General features: G+C 44.8%; 1 protein-coding gene across 5 annotated transcripts; it reads left to right on the top strand.

The window, feature by feature from the left end:
* Positions 1-1,135: 1,135 nt before the first annotated feature.
* Positions 1,136-19,644, top strand: LOC129631673 (cationic amino acid transporter 3-like). Of its 5 annotated transcripts, none has more exons than XM_055552844.1 (13): positions 1,136-1,226; positions 12,453-12,558; positions 12,790-13,189; positions 14,493-14,651; positions 16,228-16,405; positions 16,809-16,921; positions 17,075-17,297; positions 17,466-17,605; positions 17,709-17,811; positions 18,001-18,200; positions 18,405-18,571; positions 18,844-18,952; positions 19,120-19,644. In XM_055552844.1, the coding sequence occupies exons 3-13, from the start codon at positions 12,820-12,822 to the stop codon at positions 19,221-19,223; spliced, it is 1,866 nt and encodes a 621-aa protein (XP_055408819.1). In that variant the 5' UTR covers positions 1,136-1,226; positions 12,453-12,558; positions 12,790-12,819; the 3' UTR covers positions 19,224-19,644. The 5 variants fall into 5 exon arrangements, with proteins under 5 accessions (XP_055408819.1, XP_055408818.1, XP_055408821.1 ...); XM_055552843.1 differs by lacking the exon at positions 1,136-1,226 and adding an exon at positions 9,871-10,167 and having other exon boundaries at positions 12,793-13,189; XM_055552846.1 differs by lacking the exon at positions 1,136-1,226 and adding an exon at positions 9,871-10,167 and having other exon boundaries at positions 12,790-12,940.
* The last annotated feature ends 1,584 nt before the right edge of the window (positions 19,645-21,228 follow it).

Raw genomic sequence — 21,228 nt, 5'->3', positions numbered from 1 at the left:
GGGAACATAACACATGTTACAACATGGATGAACCTAGTGGATATTATACTCAGTAAAATAAACCCAATAGTAAAGGACAAATATTGGATGATTCCACTGAAATGAAGAACCTGGAGTAGTCAGAATCATTGAGACAGAAAATAGAAAGGTGATTGCCAAGAACTGGGAAAGGATAAAGGGGGATTTTTGTTGTTGTTGTTGAATGTGTAGTTTCTGTTTGCCAGAGGAAAAATGTCCTGGAGTTTGGTTGCACAAAATGTGAATGTACTTAACATGGAGACAGAGTAGGACCCTAGGGTCCTTGACCCCCATGTCCTCTGCCTGCCTTCTGTCTGTAGGAAAAGCTTAGCCAAAGAGTAAGTTTAATCCAAGAAGTGAGAGCATGCGGAAACAAAGGACAGCAGTCCGAGGAGAACAAATAATAATAATGTGATGACTAAGCATAGTCACGGACCTTTAGTTCCTTCTCAAGGGCTACAGACAGTATTCTGAGGGTGTGTAGAGACGGACACCTCCACCAGGTGCAAGAGAGTAACTAGCTGAGGACCGGAGTGTAGCCATGACAACAGCTGCCCCAATTCTGAGAACCGCCTCAAGGAAATGGGAACACACTGACCTTGTGACTGAAGAGTAACTGTACCTAAAACAATCAAGATGCTGCTGGTCCAACCATCCATGACCAATTGCAAGATGACTGTCAGAGCTGACCGTGCTGTTTCTCCATGTAGCCCCCTCCCTCTGTCTAAACCTCTTACCCGCTGCCTGTTGGGGTGGGAGGGGAGTCGACCTTTGGCAGGAGTGTAACGCCCTCCCGCCACTGCCAGTATCCAAAATAAAGCAAATTTTCCTTCCACCAACCTGGCCTCCTGAATGGCTTTTGAGCAGCCAGCAGCCAGACTTTGCTTTCGGTTACAAAATGACTGAACTGAATACTTAAAGACGGTTAACATTTCCGGTTATGTGTATGCTACCCCAGTTAAAAACATCTTAGAAAATCTCGCAAGGGTAACCACAGAGGGCTGTGGTTAAGGGCTAACAGGAACTTTGCATAAGCTTCCGGTCCTCTCAGCCCCATCCCCACCCCAGTTACCCAAGGTTAAGGGTTGTCTTCTGTGCTCAGGGACTTCCCTCTTTGGATTTTGGACAAACATCAGCTCCAGCCCTGCGCGCCTTAACCTCAGCCTCCCTGACTGACCCAGTGCTCCAGGCTCTGCTCCAAGGATCCAGTAAGTCTCAGGTCACCCTCTTCTGTGGGAGACTGGGTACTGAGTTCACATCCTCCCGAAGAGACCTCTGCAACCCCAGAGTGCAGAGGGGTCAGCCTGGCTCCAGCCTGAGAGTGGAGAGACCCGTTTTACGGATGAAAGTAGGAGCTGGGAACTATTGTGTTTGTGTGAGGAGAGGAGGGGCTGGGAGAGATTGGATCAATGTCCAGGGCCTCTTGGACTGGTTTTAGTCTGGTGCTCACATAACCCTAAGATGACCCTCACATAGAGTTTGTGATGCGGGTACCACTGCCCTCAGTCTCCTGTCTCCTCTCTGCCCTCCATGTCTGCTGATGCCTCCTGTAGGAGCTGAGCATTCTGCTGAGGACAACTCAGTGGTGTTTTGTGTTGAATTGCCTTAGAGTTTTGTACACTCAGCAACTCTGTGAAGCTGGCTCTCCCGTTTATCCTTGGCATAAAATTTTAAAAGCTGTGGTGAAATACACATAAATTTGCCATCTTCACCATTTTTAAATGAGCCTTCAGCAATACTGGGTAAATTTACACAGCTGTGTAACCAGTTTGCAGAACTCTTTTTGTCTTGTAAACTGAAACCGTGTCTGCATTGAACAATGACTCCCCATTTCCCCCCTCACCCAGCACCTAGCAAACCAGCATTCTACTTTCTGTCTTTGTAAATTTGACTGTATTAGCTATTTTATAGAAATGGGATCATACAGTATTTGTCTTCTGGTGACTGGCTTATATCACTTAGCATATTGTCCTCAAGTTTCCTCCATGTTATAGCATGGGTCAGAATTTCCCATATTTTTAAGGCTGAATAATATTCCACTGTAGGTATAGAGCACATTGTTTCTATCCATTTTTCATGGATGGCCATTTGGGTTGCTTTCATCTCTCAGCTAATCTGAATAATACCACCATGGGTGTACAAACGTCTCCTGTGACCTCACTTTCAGTTCTTTTGGGTGTACACTCAGAAGTGGGACTGCTCAACCATGATGGTAATTTCACTTTTGGTTTTTTGGAGGAACCACCATACTTTACCCACAGCAACTGTACCATTTTATGTTCCTAAAGACAGGGCTCAAAAGTTCATCAGCAGCGTTTGAACAAGAAGGAAACACAGGTCCAGGGAAGTATATGACTTGTTCAAGGGCAGAGAGGTGGGGCCAGGATCCTAATCATAGTTTCCTGACTCTTAGATGCTTGCCCTCAACCATAATGCTCAACTCGGACCTTAGAGTAACATGGACAGAAGCCCCTGCCCTTAACTCGTGTTCTCTGAGTCAGCCTGGCCCTGCAGAGCAGTGTAATGGGGAGACATTCTATGTCCCAAAGGATAGAAAACGGAGTCTTTTGTTTCTGATTCAGAATGAAGATTAGTCCTCTCTTCCTCCAGGCTCTTGGGAGGTTGGTTTGGTTTTCCTTTTTTTTTTTTCCGATATTCAATAATAATTAATTAGAAACTTTTTTTTTTTTGCTTTTTCATTGGAGGATAATTGCTTTACAATGTTGTGTTGGTTTCTGCTGTATGATAAAGTGAATCAATCCTAATTATAAATATACTTTCTCCCTGTTAAGCCTCCCTCCCCCTTCCCATCCCATGTGTCTACATCCTCACAGAGAGCCAGGCTGAGCTCTCTGAGCTGTGCAGAGGCTTCCCACTAACTCCATTTTACACATGTAGTATATACATGTCAATGCTACTCTGTCAATTCATCCCACCCTCTCCTTCCCCCGCTGTGTCCACAAGTCCAATCTCTATGACTCCATCTCAATTCTGGCCCTGCAAATAGGTTCATCTGTACCATTTTTTTAGATTGCATATATATATATATATATATATATATATACATATATATATATACACACACACACATACACACACACACATTAATATACAATATTTGTTTTTCTCTTTCTGACTTACTTCACTCTGTATAACAGGTTCTAAGTTCATCCACCTCACTACAACTGACTCAAATTCTTTCCTTTTTATGGCTGAGCAATTTCATTGCCTATATGTACCACATCTTTTCTATCCATGCATCTGTCTAAGGACATGTAGGTTGTTTCCATGTCCTGCCTGTTGTAAACAGGGCTGCAAAGAACATTCGCATACATGTACCTTTGTGATTTGGTTTGATTTGACTTTGGTTTTCTCAGGGTTTATGCCCAGTAGTGGGTTGCTGGGTCATACGGTAGTTTTATTCCTAGTCTGTTCAGGAACGTCCATCCTGTTCTCCATAGTGGCTGTGTCAGCTTACTTTCCCACCAACAGTGCAGAATGTTCCCTTCTCTCCGCATCCTCTCCAGCACTTACTGTTTGCACATTTTCCAATGGTGACCATTCTGACATCTGCGAGGTGACAGCTCACTGGCATGTGGACCCAGTGGGGGAAGGAGAGGGTTGAACAAACTGGGGGTTAGGATTGACATGTATACACTACATGTGCAGAACAGAAAGCTAATAGGAACCTGCAGAGAGCACAGGCACCTCAGCTTGCAGCTCTGTGATGCCCTAGAGGGTTGGGGTGGGCGACGGGGTGGGAGGGAGGCCCAGCAGGGAGGGAACATATGTATACATATAGCTATTCACTGGGCTTCCTTCCCTTGTAGCTCAGTGGTAAAGAATAGGCCTGACAATGCAGGAGACACAGTTTTGATCCCTGGATCAGGAAGATCCCCATGATTAGGAAATGGCAAGCCACTCCAGTATTCTTGCCTGGAGAATCCCATGGACAGAGGGGCTGGTGGGCAACAGCCCATGGAGTGGCACAGAGTCAGACATGACTGAGTGGCTAAACAACAACAACAAAGCTGATTCACCTCTTTGTGTCACAGAAACTAACACAACATTGTAAAACAGTTATATGCCAATAAAAAGTCAAAAAAGAGAACACTCATATAAGTAAAATCAGAAATGAAGGAGGAGATATTGTAAATGGTACCTCAAATATACAGTCTTATACACATTTCTTATACTATGAAAAAGCATACGCCAACAAATTGGATAACCTGGAAGGAAAAAATAAACAATCTGAATAAACCAATAACAAGAAAGGAGGTTGAATCAGTGATAAGAAACCTCTCAACACAGAAAAGATAGTTTCATCAGTGAATTCTACAAAACATTTGATTAAAAAAATTTTTTAAACAATTTTGGCTGCACTCGGTTTTTGTTGCTACAGGAGGACTTTCTCTCCAGTTGCAGTGATCCGGGGCTACTCTTCATTTTGGTATGCATGCTTCTCCTTGCAGTTGCTGCTGTTTTTGTCCAGTCTCTCAGTCTTGTCTGGCTCATTGCAACCCCATGGACTGTAGCACGCCAGATTTCCCCGTCCTTTACTGTATCCCAGAGTCTGCTCAAAGTCATGTCCACTGAATCATTAATGCCATCCAACCATCTCATCCTCTGTTGCCCCCTTCTCCTCCTGCCCTCAATCTTTCCTAGCATCAGGGTCTTTTCCAATGAGTCAGCTCTTCACATCAGGTGGCCAAAGAATTGGAGTTTCAACATCAGCATCAGCAGGTAGATTCTCATTCACTTATACCACCAGGGAAGTCCAAAAAACTAAGATTTTTAACAAACACAAAAGACTACATTTATTTCTAGACTCCTTCTTTTTATAAGATAATGGAGAAAACCTGAGTTGTCAGTGTGTATTCTTTCGAGGGTCGCCTCATAATGGAAGAATCTTTGATGATACCGTGATTGGGAATTTTTTCATTCTCTTCTTGTGTCGCATGGTTTTCTTTCAACTCCCCTCTGACTTAGTTTCTGTTCTGTCAGGGCTAGAGATTTGGATGGTTTCCAAATGCAACCAAGGCAGGAAATCTACTGGTCCAAGGCACAGTGATGAATTCATGTCAAAAACAGGATGTATGGGGGGAGGGGCAGAAGGCAAGAGAGAGAGTGAGACGAAGTGTTTCCATCTGAGATAGAAAAGGGACAGAAAGTGAAGTGAAGTCGCTCGGTCGTGTCCGACTCTTTGCGACCCTGTGGACTGTAGCCAACCAGGCTCTTCCTTCCATGGTATTTTCCAACCAAGAGTACTGGAGTGGGTCGCCATTTCCTTCTCCAGGGGATCTTTCCGACCCAGGGATCCAACCCAGCTCTCCTGCTTTACTGTCTGAGCCACTAGGGAAGTCCGAAAGAGGCAGGAGGAGGAGGCAAAGACAGAAGGATTAAGATACTAAAAGACTGGCGATGAGCGGGTAGGAGCAGATTATCAATAGTGAATTACAGGTCACCATGAATCCAACATCAATTTAAAATATTCATTTATAATGTATATGCAAAGCACCCAAACTCAGCGATGGTTATAGAATTGAGCAATAATTTCAGATACTTCAGGAAGTACATGAAAAAGAAAAGGTGTTAATATTTGAGAGATAGAGGTCAGAAGGCTGGGAAATTTAGGGGAGGGGTGATGATCAGGACACTCACCTTGAAATACAGGGTGGCTGTTCAATGAGAAAGGAAAAAGAAAAGGAATATGAGCATATCTGTGATATCTCAGTCTCCGTGAGATGAATTAAAAACATGGGAAATTATATTGAAAAGATGAGAGGGTGGGGAGAAAGCAGCAGAGGTGGACCTGAGTGACTCTCTCATGCATCATAACAGGAAGACAGTGCCTGTCAGTTGGGGTGGTCTACTGGGCATCCCTGGTGGCTTGGTGGTGAGAAGCCAATGCAGGAGAAGGTGGTAAGTGAATGCAGGTGGTAAGAAGTCAATTGGTCTCCTGCCAATGCAGGAGACATGGGCTTGATCCCTGAATTAGGAAGATCCCCTAAAGGAGAAAATGGCAACCCACTCTAGTATTCTTGGCTGGGAAATACCATGGACAGAGGAGCCTGGCAGGCTACAGTCCATGAGGTCACAAAGATTCAGACATGACTGAGTGACTAAACAAGAACAAAAGCAACAAAATTCTGTACGATGTTATATCAGACATGCCATTCTCAAGGCTTAAGTGTCTGTCCTCACATTATTTTAAACTCTGTATGTTTTCTCCTATTATATTATAGCTGTTTGAAAAGTCAGACTCTTAAAAAAATGATGTGGAATTTTTTTTCAACATTTGTATGTGGACTTGATTCCAAATGTCCTTCTGTTATCAAAGAGGGGAGTGCTCCTTACTTCTAAATCCCAATGCCTATTTTAGATGTCTTTTTTTTTTTTCTTCTTCTAAATTTATACTCTCTTGTTTGGCTGCCTCAACCTGAATTTTTTTTTTTTTAATTTATTGAAGTATAGTTGATTTACAGTGCTGTGTTAGTTTCTTCTGTAAAGCAAAGTGACTCAGTTATACATATGTATTGATATCTTCTTTTTCATTTACTTTTCCATGACTGTTTATCACAAGATATTGATTATAGTTCCCTGTGTTATACAATAGGACCTTGTTGTTTATCTAGTCAAGGCAATGGCACCCCACTCCAGTACTCTTGCTTGGAAAACCCCATGGATGGAGGAGCCTGGTGGGCTGCAGTCCATGGGGTCGTGAAGAGTAGGACACGACTGAGCGACTTCACTTTCACTTTTCATTTTCATGCATTGGAGAAGGAAATGGCAACCCAGTCCAGTGTTCTTGCTTGGAGAATCCCAAGGATGGGGGAACCTGGTGGGGTGCCGTCTATGGGGTCGCACAGAGTCAGACACGACTGAAGCGACTTAGCAGCAGCAGCAGCAGCATACGATAGTTTGCACGTGCTAATCCCAAACTCCCAATCCTTCCTTTTCCCTCTTACTTGGCCATCATAAGTCTGGTCTTTATATCTGTGAGTCCATTTCTATTTCATAGATAGATTCATTTGGGTCATTTTTTAGACTCCACATATAAATGGTATCATACAGTATTTGTCTTTCTCTTTCTGATTTACTTCACTAAGTATGATAATCTCATTATCTAGGTCCAACCATACTGCTGCAAGTGGCATTGTTTCATTTTTCATGGCTGAGTAGTCTGTCAGTATGTATGTATGTCTGAATATATATATTTGTTGTTGTTTAGTTGCTAAGTTCTGTGTGTCTCTTTTGCGACCCCATTTACTGTAGTTAGCCAGGTTCCTCTGTCCATGGAATTTCCCAGGCAAGAATACTGGAGTGGGTTGTCATTTCCTTCTCCAGGAGATCTTCTTCTGCAGGCAGATTCTTCACCACTGAGCCACTAAATATTTACACACACACACATACACACACACATATATATATCACATCTTGTTTATCCATTCATCTATTTGTTGCAGGAAGGAGGACCTCTTCCAGGGCCCAAAACTGGGCTCTTGTCTAACACTTGGAAATGAATTGTGCAAGGAGACACGTGTGCTGACAAAGCAAGAGATTTTATTGGGAAAGGGCACCCAGGTGGAGAGCAGTAGGGTAAGGGAACTCAGGAGAACAGCTCTGTCTCATGGCTTGCAGTCTTGGGTTTTATGGTGATGGGATTAGTTTCTGGGTTGTCTTTAGCCAATCAGACTCAGAGTTCTTCCTGGTGGTGCACGCCTTGTTCAGCCAAGATGGATGCCAGAGAGAAGGATTCTGGGAGGTGGGTGGACAGGTGGTGTCTCCTTTTGACCTTTCCCAAATTCTTCTGGTTGGTGGAGGCTTATTAGTTACCTGTTCCTTACCAGGACCTCCTGTCCTAAAACAACTCATGCAAATGGTTATTATGGTGCCTGGCCAGGGTGGGCGGTTTCAATCAGTGTGCTTCCCCTAACATATTGATGAGTTTTAGGTTGTTTCCATGCCTTGGCTATTGTAAATAGTGTTGCTATGAACATAGGGATGTATGTATCTTTTTGAATTATAGTTTTGTCTGGGTATACAGTCCGAAGTGGGATGACTGAATCCTACATCAACTCAATTTTTAATTTTTTGAGGACCCTTTATACTGTTTTCCATAATGACTGCACCACTTTACATTCCCACCAACAGTGTAAGAGGGTTCCCTTTTCTCCACACCCTCTCCAACATTTATTATTTGTAAACTTGTTAATCATAGTCATTCTGAACAGCGTGAGGTGGTACCTCATTGTTGTTTTGATTTGCATTTCTCATGGCATCTGGTCCTATCACTTCATGGGAAATAGATGGGGAAACAGTGGAAACAGTGTCAGACTTTATTTTGGGGGGCTCCAAAATCACTGCAGATTGTGATTGCAGCCATGAAATTAAAAGATGCTTACTTCTTGGAAGGAAAGTTATGACCAACCTAGATAGCATATTAAAAAGCAGAGATATTACTTTGCCAACAAAGGTCCATCTAGTCAAGGTTATGGTTTTTCCAGTGGTCATGTATGGATGTGAGAGTTGGACTGTGAAGAAAGCTGAGCACTGAAGAATTGATGCTTTCGAACTGTGGTGTTGGAGAAGACTCTTGAGAGTCCCTTGGACTGCAAGGAGATCCAACCAGTCCATTCTAAAGGAGGTCAGCCCTGGGTGTTCTTTGGAAGGAATGATGCTGAAGCTGAAACTCCAATACTTTGGCCACCTCATGCGAAGAGTTGACTCATTGGCAAAGACTCTGATGCTGGGAGGGATTGGGGGCAAGAGGAGAAGGGGACGACAGAGGATGAGATGTCTGGATGGCATCACTGACTCGATGGACGTGAGTCTGGGTGAACTCCGGGAGTTGGTGATAGACAGGGAGTCCTGGCGTGCTTGGATTCATGGGGTCGGAAAGAGTCGGACACGACTGAGCGACTGAACTCAACTGAACTTTGGCAATATTAACTGGATGAATTCTGTACACTGCTTCTTTTCCTTGGCCACATATTTTACTAGTGAAAGAAAAATGAAAGTGTTAGTTGTTCAGTTGTGTCCAACTCTTTGTGACCCCATGGACTATAGCCTGCCAGGCTCCTCTGTCCACAGGATTCTCCAGGCAAGAACACTGGAGCAGGTTGCTGTTCCCTCCTGCAGGGGATCTTCACTATCCACATCTCTAAGTCTCCTGCATGGCAGCAGATTCTTTACTGTCTGAGCCACCAGAGAAGCTTATATCATCTTGTTGAAGCATTTAAACTTTATTGCTGTTGGGGCAGAATATCGTGTCCTCTATCCTCTTAGGTTCTTTGTCTGGAGCCTGCAAAGTAGACACACGAAGGGTAGATGAACAGGAGAAAGAAGTCTTCTGTTTACATTTCCCAAGAAAGGAGGCAAGTGGGCTCTAGGCTAGATATTTACAATCTGCCTTCTGTTCCCACTTGGAGCCGGAAATGACAGGAACAGAGTAAATAGCTGGACTTTGTCTGCTGTGGACACGGTAATATAACAATCATGGCAGGGACAAAGAGGGGCTAAACCCTGTGTGTGTAAAAGATCAAGAGGTCACATATTTTCTATCTTTAGGGCACTGCACATGTACAGAAAGTCCCCTTGGGGGGCAAAAAGATGGGGGTGCCATCCCGTAATAGGTGATGTCCAGGGCCCCCAGAGGCCTGTGTGCTGGAATCCATCTAGGAAAAAAAGCTGCACACACTTGTCAGGGAGGGTCCTAGGGCAGGGCAGGTAATTTGCCAAAGACAAACAAAGACAGGAAGAACCACCCTGTACAGATGATTTAACAGTCTCTTTATGGGGCTCCTCCTCCTTCGGGAGGATGCCCACAGCCTTTCTATTGGGTGTGAACTCTGCCTGCCTTCTGTCTTAACAAACCTCCTCTGTGTGCTCCTCCACGACTGTGCTGTGTCTTCAGTAACGCACATTTATTATATTTTTAGTTTTTGCCTCCTGGAGAAATGCATTTTTTACTGGGGGCAAGAATGAGGAGAACCTTGTTTCTAGTTTCTAGCCACTGGTGGACTAGAGATTAAGATTCCTGGTTTTTCACCCAGGCCACCCGGGTCCAATTCCTGGGCAGAGAACTAAGCCACTCTTCATGGTTGATCTCTCTCCAAGATCATTGATGCTGAAGCCTGGGATTTCAAGGTAAACTGCCAGTCTCCCCAAACTGCTGGCTGGAGACTTCTGACTCTCTCTCTCTCCCATGACAACTTGCTTACTCTCACTCTCTGCTTTGTTCTCTTTCCAAGACCCACAGGGCTGAATCTAGGTCCGCACAGTGAAGGAGCCCTGCTGCTGCTTAGTCGTTTCAGTCGTGTCCGACTCTGTGTGACCCCATAGACGGCAGCCCACCAGGCTCCCCCATCCCTGGGATTCTCCAGGCAAGAACACTGGAGTGGGTTGCCATTTCCTGCTCCAATGCATGAAAATGAAAAGTGAAAGTGAAGTCGCTCAGTCGTGTCCGACTCTTTGCAACCCCATGGACTGCAGCCCACCAGGCTCCTCCATCCATGGGATTTTCCAAGCAAGAGTACTGGAGTGGGGTGCCAATGTTTTTCTCTCTCCTTTCCTCTTTCTCTTGTCTGCCTGATCTACAACTCCCAGCATGTCCCTTGCCCAAGCAGTGCTTCCTCATCAACTTTGGAGAAACACACCGGGAATCAGAGCTGGGTGCTTATCGCCACCATCAGCAAATTGCTCCCTGCTGTGTTGTTGTTGCTCAGTCGTGAGCAACAACAACAGCTGCTCAGTCGTGTCTGAGTCTTGCGACCCCAAGGACTGTAGCCAGCCAGGCTCCAAGTTTTATTGCTCTTTCAGATTCTTCTGTAATTTTAAGATACTGTATTTGTAAAAAGAAAAAATGCTGACAATCATTTGACCATCACATGGTTGCCACAAACCTTCAATTTATAAGAAAAGGCAGTATCTTTGAGGCACAATAAATCAGTGCATGATAGTGCTTGTACATGTATATGTACAGATTTAAAATATAAGTATAATTAATGCACAAATATGCATTTATATAAAAGCTGTGTATTGAAATATATATTTGAATATTCATTCTTTGTCTGAAATTCAGTATATCTAGGTGTTTTGTATTTTTATTTATTAAATCGCTTACTCCTTGGTGTCCATGTATACTCTCTGTATTCTATTCTCTTCTTAGAAGAGCATTAGTCATGTGGGGTTAGGAGCTGCCCTAATAGCACAGGTATAGGAGTAAGAAGGTAGTCAGTTAGCACCATGCAGTCAGGGTTGCTGTCATCTTGAGGTGCTGGAAGGAAAATTGCAAGGTTCAGACGATTATATCAAGCCAAAGTGACGTTGGGTGAAGGGAGTTACGGTACCTCCTAAGAGGCCAGTTGACTCAAAACAGTGTCGAGTATGACAGAATTTAAGAGATTCAACTGGGTGAGCAACAGAAATAGGCAGAGACCGCAGTTACAAGTTCTTCAGGCAGCAGGACAACATCTGGGAAGGGAACCTTGTCTTTTCATGGACACCATAAGAAAGGAGTTGTTCATCCTTATTTTCAAAACAGATGTTCTTTATCTCAATGGTTAAGACAGATGAGCTGTGAGAGCCAGACAGGCTGTCTTAGTTCACACAAAGTTCAAGCTGAACCATGAATAAGCCAAAATGACTTCCCCATTCCTCAATATATGAACATTTTCTCCATCACAAGCAGATAAAAATCTTAAAACCATATGATCCAGCAATTCTACTTCTGAGTATACACCCAGAAGAGTTGGAGAGAAGCACACTGTGGAAGACATATTTGTATACCTGTGTTCATAGCAGCATTATTCACAATAACCAAAGCATGAAAGAAACCCAAGTGTCCATTGACCAAGAAACAGATAAGCCAGGTGTGGCAGGTACTTATAATACTATGGAGTATTATTCAGCATGAAAAATGGAATTCTAACACATGCTACAACATGGATGAATTTTGTTGACATTATACTAAGTAAAGCCTGACAAACAAAAGAGAAATAGTGTATGAACCCACAAGAATGAAGTACCTAGAGTGGTCCCAAAGAGTTGGACATGACTGAAACAACTTAACACTAGCTCTAGAGTGGTCAGGCTCACAGAGACAGAGGGTATAATGTGGTTGCCAAGACTGGTGGAGAAGAAAGGAAGAATTTTGTTGTATGGGTACAGAGTTTCAGTTTTAAAAGATGAAGAAAGTTCTACAGTTCTCCCAAAATGTAAATATACTTAACTTAACTACACACTTAAAAAAGATTAAAATAGTTAATGTTACATTCTGGGTATTACAATACAAAAAAAAAAAAAAAAAACCCTCTCAGAAGCACCCCCTGAGGTAACCACAGAAGAATCAAGGGCTGATAGCAACTCTGCAGATGCTTCCTTCCTGCCCCCAACTCCATCCCCACCCCAACAAAAAGTTCTTTTGTTCACAGGGACTCCCCAGTTCGGTTCTTGGAGATGTCTCAGCTCCAGCCCCGCATGGCTTAACCTCAGCCTCCCTGACTGACCCAGTGCTCCAGGCTCTGCTCCAAGGATCCAGTAAGTCTCGGGTCACCCTCTTCTGTGGGAGACTGGGCGCTGAGTTCACATCCTCCCAAGGAGACCTCTGCAACCCCAGAGTGGAGGGGGTCAGCCCGGCTGCAGCCTGAGGGTGGAGAGACCCATTTTCCAGATGAAAGTAGAAGGAGCTGGGAGCTGTTGTGCTGTGTCAGAAGAAGTGGGGGGGGGGGCGGTTCATCATCTTGATGGCTTTGCATCATGTTTCCTCAGCAGATAGTAGCCTCGTGACCTCTGTCTAGGATGCTTCAGGATGCTCGTCAATTTGGTCAGAAGCTGGTGTGCAGGCGGCCACTGGGTCCCAGAGAGGAGACTGAGCATCACATGGCTGGTTGTCTGAACACCCTAGACCTGGTGATCATAGGTGTGCGCAGGATGTTGGGAGCTGGCGTGCACATCCTGGTTGGTGCAGTGGCCAAGTACATCGCTGGACCAGCAATCGTCCTCTCCTTCTTGGTGGCTGCCCTGTCTTCTCTGTTGTCAGGGTTCTGCTATATAGAATTTGGGGCCCGGGTACCAAGCTCTGGTTCTATGTATCTCTACAGCTATACCATCATGGGTCAGGTGTATGGCTTCATCATTGGCTGGAATCGCATACTGTCCTTAACTGTTGGTGAGATATTGGGGTACAGGAAGGGGTGGGGCTTCAGATCAAGAAGGTAGGAGATATGAATGGGATCTTTGCTCATTCACAAGCAGATGTTATCCACCTTGCGGGGCTGTGCTTTCCTCAGTCACTGCAGTCGTGTCCAACTCTTTTCAACCCCATGGACTGTAGCTCTCAAGGTTCCTCTATCCTTGGGATTTTTTCAGGCAAGAATACTGGAGTGAGTTGCCATGTCCTGGTTGCCATGCCCTCCTCCTGGATCTTCCCAATCCAGGGATCAAACCCCACCTTGTTGAGGGAGATGGGTAATAGTGACAGAAAGGCTCTACAACTTCATTCTACTCAGTTCGATGCCATTGTTGATGTTCAGTCTCTAAACTGTGTCTGACTCTTTGCGACCCCAGGAACCGCAGCATGCCAGGTTTCCCTTCAATCCTGCTTTCCTTAAACGATGAGACTAAGAACCTTGAGGGCTTCCCAGGTGGCTCAGTGGCAAAAAAATCTGACTGCCAGTACAGGAGACTTGGGTTTAATCCCTGGGTCAGGAAGAACCCCTGAAGAAGGCCATGGCAACCTACTCCAGTATTCTTGCCTGCATAATTCCACAGACAGAGGAGCCTGGTGTGCTGCAGTCCATGGTGTCACAAAGAGTTGGACACGACTTAAGGGCTAAACAACAGTGACAACAAATAACCCTGAAGGAAAGGGAACTGTAGGGAGTGTGTATGTGTGTGTGTGTGTTAGTCGCTCAGTCTTGTCTGACTCTTTGCAATCCCATGGACTATAGCCCTCTTGGCTCCTGTATCCATGGAATTCTCCAGACAAGAATACTGGAATGAGTTGCCATCTCCTTTTCCCAAGGATCTTCCCAGGCAAGGGATCGAACTCCCATCTCCCGCATTGCAGGCGGATTCTTTACCATCTGAATCACCCCCTGCACAGGGAGTGGGTGGAGGGAGGCAAATTCCTCAGGATTATCTCCTCATCGTAGTGAAGACTTTGGTTAGCTGCTGACTTTCTGGGATTTTTCCTGACACTCTGATTTAAAATGCCAATTCCGATCCCACCATCCTGGTCCCACCTCCCTATGCTTTTTGTTCATTTTCTGTAACGTTGATCTCCTAGCGTATTAAAGAGTTGACCTATGTTGTGAATCATCTGGGTCTGCCCTCCCCACCTGAGGAGAAGAAACTCTTTGAATCCATAGATATTAGGGGTTTTTTGTTGTTGCTGTTGTTCACTCCTCTCCCTAGATCATAGTGGTTCAATTTCTGTTTGCTCATAAACATTCCTTCTTCTGCTGCTATAGGCACTGCCTGTATAGCCCGGGCCTGGAGCTACACCTTTGACAGCCTGACTGGGAACCACATCTCTCAGGGGTTAGAGGGAACTTTCTCCCTATATATGCCCTACTACCTGGCCAAGTACCCAGACTTTTTCGCCCTGGGCCTGGTGCTGCTGCTCACGGGTGAGTCAGGGGTCAGAGTTAGAATGGGAAAAGTGAGATGTGAAAGGGAAGCTGAGTTGGGAAAGCCTCAGGGTTCCTGAATGGTGGGGGAATTAGGACTGGGAAGAAAGGTTTGGAATAAGAAAGAGAGGAAGGCAAAACAATGACCATTTTTTTCCTACCGTTGGACTATTGAAAATTTGGGCTGGATCATTCCTTGAGGTAGAGGTAATAGGTGGCTCAGATAGTAAAGAATCTGCCTGCAATGTGGGAGACCAGGGTTCCATCCTTGAGTCCGGAAGATCCCTGGAGAAGGGAATGGTTACACACTCCAGTATTCTTGCCTGGAGAATCCCACGGACAGAGGAGCCTGGTGGGCTACAGTCTATGGGGTCGCAAAGAGTCAGACACGACTGAATGACTAACACTTTTGTTCTTTGGGGTTGGGGGCTGTCTTGGGCATTTCAGTTTTTTTGTTTTTTTTTTTAATCGTTTTTTTGGGAATTCCCTGGTGGTCCAGTGGTTAGGACTCTGTGCTTTCACTAATAAAGGTGTAGGTTCAATCCTTGTTTGGGGAACTAAGATCCCACCTGGCAAGTGGGTCACCCTTCCCCCCCAAAAAAGATCATTGTTGACTATTGAGTAGCAACTCTGAACTTTATGTACTACATACCAGTGATACCCAGCCCTCCAAACTGTATCAATCACAATGTTTCCAGACAGTGCCAAAAGTCCCTTGTGGGATAAAATTACCCCAGTTGAGAATCAAAGTTGGTTTTTTTCTTCCTGGCTGCACTGGGTCTTCTTGTGTGACCTTCAGACTTTTCATTGCTGTGCTTGGGCTCAGCAGTTGCAGCATGGAATGTGGGATCTTAGTCCCTGGACCAGAGATCAAACTTATATCCTCTGCAATGCAAGGCAGTTTCTCAACCTCTGCACCATTAAGGAAGTACCAAAGATTTTATAAAATTATTTTTTATTATTTTTTTACTTTATTATTTTATTGGAATATAACTATTTTACAATGTTGTGTTAGTTTCTGCTGGACATCATTGTGAGTCAGCCATATGTACACATATATCTCCTTCCTTTTGAGCCTCCCTCCCACCCCACAAAGATTGTTTTTAACTGAGAGGAAACTTTTCCAGTTTACTGAGATATAATTGACATACAACACTGTATAAGTTTAAGATGATTTGATAGACATGTATGTTGTGAGATGATGGCCACAATAAGAAATTAACCACCTGAAAGTGTACAGTTTGGTGACACTTAGTACATTCTCAATGTTGTGTAACATCACCTCCTTCCAGTTCCAAACATGTTCTTCACAGCAAAAGGAAGCCCCATACCCACTGAGCAGTCACTGTCTGTCCACCACCCATAACCACCAGTCCTAGGCAAAAATGTGTTTGCTTTCTATCTCTAAGGATTTAGTTATTTATTTGGCCTCATCATGAGGCATGCAGAACTTCCCCAACCAGGGATCAAACCTGTGCCCCCTGCCTTGGAAACTTGGAGTATTAACCACTGGACTACCAGGGGAGTCCTGGATTTAGTTATTTGGAAAGTTTCATTTTCCAATTTTACCCCACAGGACTACTGGTTCTGGGAGTTCATGTGTTACCCCAGGTTAACAAAGTGTTCATGGGCATCAACATTTTGGTCCTCAGCTTCATCATCGTCTCTGGCTTCATTAAGGGAGACCTGCACAACTGGAAGCTCACGGAACAGGACTATACATTGAACACATCTGAATCCAATGATATTTATAGGTTAGGAGGATGTCCTTGACCTTAGTAAGGTGTGGCATGAGAAAGGGTACCCATCTGGGAATCTGGGGGTTGAAGAGATCTTGGGCTTCTCTGGTGGCTCAGATGGTAAAGAATCCACCTGAAATGCAGGAGACCAGGGTTCAGTCCCCAGGTCTTCCTGATCCTCTGGAGAACAGATTGGCTAACCGCTCCAGTATTCTTGCCTGGCATATTCCACGGACAGAGGAGCCTGGTGGGCTACAATCTATGAGTTTGAAGTTGGACACAACTGAGAAACTAACCTAAAGAGATCCAGGTGGAGGGGGTCCTGGAGCCCAGGACTTGTCATATTAAGGGAGGAGTCCAGTACACATGGCTGAACACACCTCACCCATGTTCTTTCTTGCTTCTTCTCTCACCATAGCTTGGGCCCTCTGGGTTCTGGAGGGTTTGTGCCTTTTGGCCTTGATGGGGTTCTCCGAGGAGCAGCTTTATGTTCCTACATGTTTATTGGTTTTGATTCCATTGTCACTACAGGTAATATGGTCACCTTGTGTCCCATCCAGGGTGTGGGCATGGATTGGGCTGCCCTTGGGCATAGGGGTTTCTTTTGGAGGTTCAACAGGAAAGGGGATTTTGCGCTTTCACTCTGGTGTGTTTCCTGACCCAGTATTTCCTCTAATCCTGCAGGGGAAAAAGCCCAAAATCCTCAGCGGTCCATCCCCATCAGCATCGTGGTCTCAGTCTTGATCTGCTTTGTGGCATACTTTGGTGTCTCAGCAGCTCTCACCCTCATGGTGCCTTACTACCAAATTCACCCTGACAGCCCCTTTCTACAGGCTTTTCTCCATGTTGGGTGCGGCCCTGCCAGATATGCCGTGGCTGTTGGCATCCTCTGTGCTCTTTCATCCAGGTCAGTGTCATGGCTTTCTCCTCGTTGACTGTCAGATGCTTGGGTGTCCCAGCCCTTGGGATTGAGAGACAAGAGAGAAAGACACCTTACTCCACATAGATGAGGGAGCGGATGCCCTGGTCTCTCCTGCTTCTGCACGTTCTCACTCCTCTCTGTTTTCTTTTCCAGCCTCCTGAACACCATGTTTGCCATGTCTTGGTTGATCTACACAATGGCAGAGGATGGGCTCCTTTTCCGATTTCTTGCCCAGATCAATGCCCGTACACACACTCACATCAAGGTTATTATGATTTCTGGAATCCTTACAGGTAGATAAACAAAACCCACTCCCTTTGGATTATATTCCTTGGCTTGCGTATTTCCAGCTGTTTCTCACTCCACCCCCCCACCTTGTTTATGCCCTCCTTCTAGGGGTCTTGGCATTACTCTTCCATTTCAGTGATCTGATGGATCTCATGTCACTTCGGTCCCTGCTTGCTAACTTGGTGGTCGATTTTTCTGTCCTTGTGCTCAGGTGAGACTCCACTCCACCCTGACTGGGGGTCTTTGACTTGTGGGGATTGATGGGGGCTAATCCTTTCTGCCTTCATGCTGCCTTCTAAATGTCCTGCTCTTCTTTTTGTGGGAAAAAAAGATGGATTCGGCTGTGTGATGTTGGGTGAGTAGGGACTGCTGTTCATGTTGCATCATACCTCTAATTCAGGTATCACTCAGACCAGAATTTAAGCAAGAACCAAAAAACAGAGGAAGAAAGTGAGATGGAGCTTGTAGTCAAAGAAAGGTCTTTGGACTCTGTACTTGAAGCCGGCACCTCAAGGAATCTAAAGAGTCTGTGGTTCCCTGCCAGCACCATCCCCACCCAGACATCTGGCCAGATTGTCTATGGATGTGCCATAGTGCTTGGTGAGAATTGGGATCTCTCTCTGGTAGTATTCTGAAATTGACAAGATAAGGTGGGAATGTGTATTTCATCAGTTGAGGAATGCTGGAGATATGATGAGCCTTCATGATGTGGGAAGTTTTGGGGAGGAGTGTGACCCAAGGTCTTAACATCTTTGGCTTCTGGAGTAGAACCTGTTCTGTTCTCCTCCACCTCTACCCTTGTAGTTGTCCTGCTGATAATCTTGAGCCTGATCGTGTACCAGTGGCCCAGCCAGGTGTTCTCTGGAGACCCCATGCTCACAACAGTGGCTGTGCTGCTGCTGCTGCTCATCACTGGGGTCACGGCCATCATCTGGAGGCAGCCCCAGGACCCCACTGCTCTTCACTTCAGGGTAGGTGGGCTCATGTGCCCAAAGTGTCCACCTTGAGTGAAGGAGGTCTGCGTGCTTTAGGTCTAAGCTTCCTTTGCTGGACCAGGGAAGAAGGGGAGTTGCTGAAACCTATGGACCCTTCCCTGATCCACACTCAGTGCTTTACATACACTATCTAAGTAGGCACTGAACACACAGCCTGAATTGCACTGAACTTGTCCCACCCACATGGGATAGGGTCTCCCTTTCAGATGCCTAGGATGTGTTCAGGGATGAACTGACTCTGCCCACAGGTCCCTGCTCTGCCTTTCCTCCCACTGGTGAGCATCTTTGTGAACATTTACCTGATGGTGCACATGACCACTTGGACCTGGGTCCTATTTGGCATCTGGATGGGGATTGGTAAGTGACTTTCTGGAGTAAAGAGGCCTCTTGGATAACCTAACCCAATCTTCCTACCACCTCTCCCCTAAACTGTGTCAGATACCATGATAGGAGGTCTATTGGGCATTTATAAGTGAGGAGAGTGCCTGCTTTTACTTCTCACTGTCTCATTTGCCTACTACTAGGATTTGCCATATACTTTGGATATGGGATCCGACACAAGTTGGAGGAGAACACTGAGCAACACACTAGCCTCCACCTCCCAAATGCTGGACAAAGACATCCCTAGTGATGAATCATCTTAACCACAGGAGAGAGATGCTGTGTGGAATCCCTCCATGCACTGGAGGATCTGCTTCGGGAGGCACTGTGAGCCTCTATGGACGGTGAAGGCAGAATGAATTTACAGCTGCGTATTTATTGCTAGTGGACAAAGTGACTTTAATGCTGCAAATGCTGAAGGAAGCATTTAAAAGGATCATCAGTTAAGTTCAGTCGCTCAGTCGTGTCTGACCCTTTGAGACCCCATGAATCGTAGCACGCCAGGCCTCCCTGTCATCACCAACTCCCGGACTTCACTCAAATTCTTGTTCATCGAGTTGGGCAATACACACCCAGAAAAGAGAATTTTCATGAAAAATGTACAGAAATGTAACCAGAAACCAGAGGAAGAAATAAAATATTAACTTGCACATAAGCAGTGTCTTCTTGTGCCTGTTGTCAGTGAAAACACACAAATTGTCACAGGAGAAGGAAACACAGGTAACCATATGTGACAAGAGCTGTACTTCAGGGGCTTTCCCTGGCAGTCCAGTGGTTAAGACTTGCCTTCTAATGCAGGGGGTGGCAGCTTGATCCCTGGTCATGGGGCTAAGATCCCACATGCCTCACAACCAAAAATCAAAACATAAAGCAGAAGCAATAAAGACTTTAAAAATGGTCCACATTAAAAAAAAAAAAAAATCTTAAAAAAAAAAAAAAAAAAGAGTTGCACTTTAGGGACTTCCCTGGAGGTCCAGGATTTAGGACCCAGTGCTTTCATGGCCAGGGCCAGGGTTCAATCCCTGGTTGGAGAACTCAGATCCTGCAAACTGTGCAGTGTGGCCAAAAAATAAGAAAAAAAACAAAACAAAACATAAATGTGAGTTTAAAAAAAGAGTTAGCCATATTAATATCAGATGAAAGAGATTTTAAGAAAAAGAGAATAATAATAGATAAATGGAATTATTTTACTGAGAAAGAGAAATGGTCATTTTCATCTTCTCCCCCAGCTTTATCTCCCCCAGAGATATATATCACACTGTATAATAAGCACTTTACTTTTCTGTCACAGACTCTTAGAGTTAGATAGTAGAGTTGATGAGGAAAAGTTCTTTAATTGGAAAAATAAAAACCCTGCATTGCCAGAGGTGAGGAAAGAGGGTGGGAAGTAATGGTTGGTTGATGAATGGTTATGGTTGTGTGAAAGTTGCTCAATCATGTCCAACTCTTTGCAACCCCATGGGCTATACAGTCCATGGAATTCTCCAGGCCAGAATACTGGAGTGGGTAGCCTTTCCCTTCTCCAGGGGATCTTCTTATTCCAGGGATCGAACTCAAGTCTCCTGTATTTCAGGCAGATTCTTTACCAGCTGAGCCACAGGGGAGACCATGGTTATGGCTGGGTGGAACTAAAAGATAGGAAGTGAAACTAGAGAAGTAAAAATAAAAAGATGTTACTGAAGAAAATAATGCTTGAAACAGATTATGGACATGGAGGACATTGATTATTATGAAGTACCCAACTATTTGTCGGAATGAGCAGCTGCAGTAGAGAGAAAGAGGGATGGAGGTAAAGAAATTAAGCAGCAAAGTTGTTAAATGAGTTTTTAAAAAAATAGATAGAACAGGATGAACAGAATTAGGAAAATCCTGCAAGTTCACTGTCCTGCAAGTCTACTGAAATACAGGCTGGGAAACAATGGAGACTGAAACTGTCGGGTTAAACTTTGATGGAGGAAGCTGACATCACCTGATCGTTGTTCTTCCCTTACTGCTGGGGGACAACCAGATATCCCGTGTTAGCCAGTATGCTGCAACAGACAACACAGAACACCGCCCGGAACACAGTCTTGATAAAAAGCTGAATCAGAGTGTCCTCAAGTCTCTAGATCAACTACAGCTCATCGTGAACATAGATAGATAGATTCGCAGTTCAAGTGAAAACACAATCAGCCAAAACCAGGATGTTGACAATTCCCCAGGCAGAAAAATGATCCAGTATTTATACCAATTAAATAGTATGACCGATAGCC

Source organism: Bubalus kerabau, chromosome 17 (genome assembly GCF_029407905.1).
Source record: "Bubalus kerabau isolate K-KA32 ecotype Philippines breed swamp buffalo chromosome 17, PCC_UOA_SB_1v2, whole genome shotgun sequence".
In the NCBI taxonomy this organism is placed as follows: Eukaryota; Metazoa; Chordata; class Mammalia; order Artiodactyla; family Bovidae; genus Bubalus; species Bubalus kerabau.
This window is presented reverse-complemented; position numbering and strand designations above follow the sequence as displayed.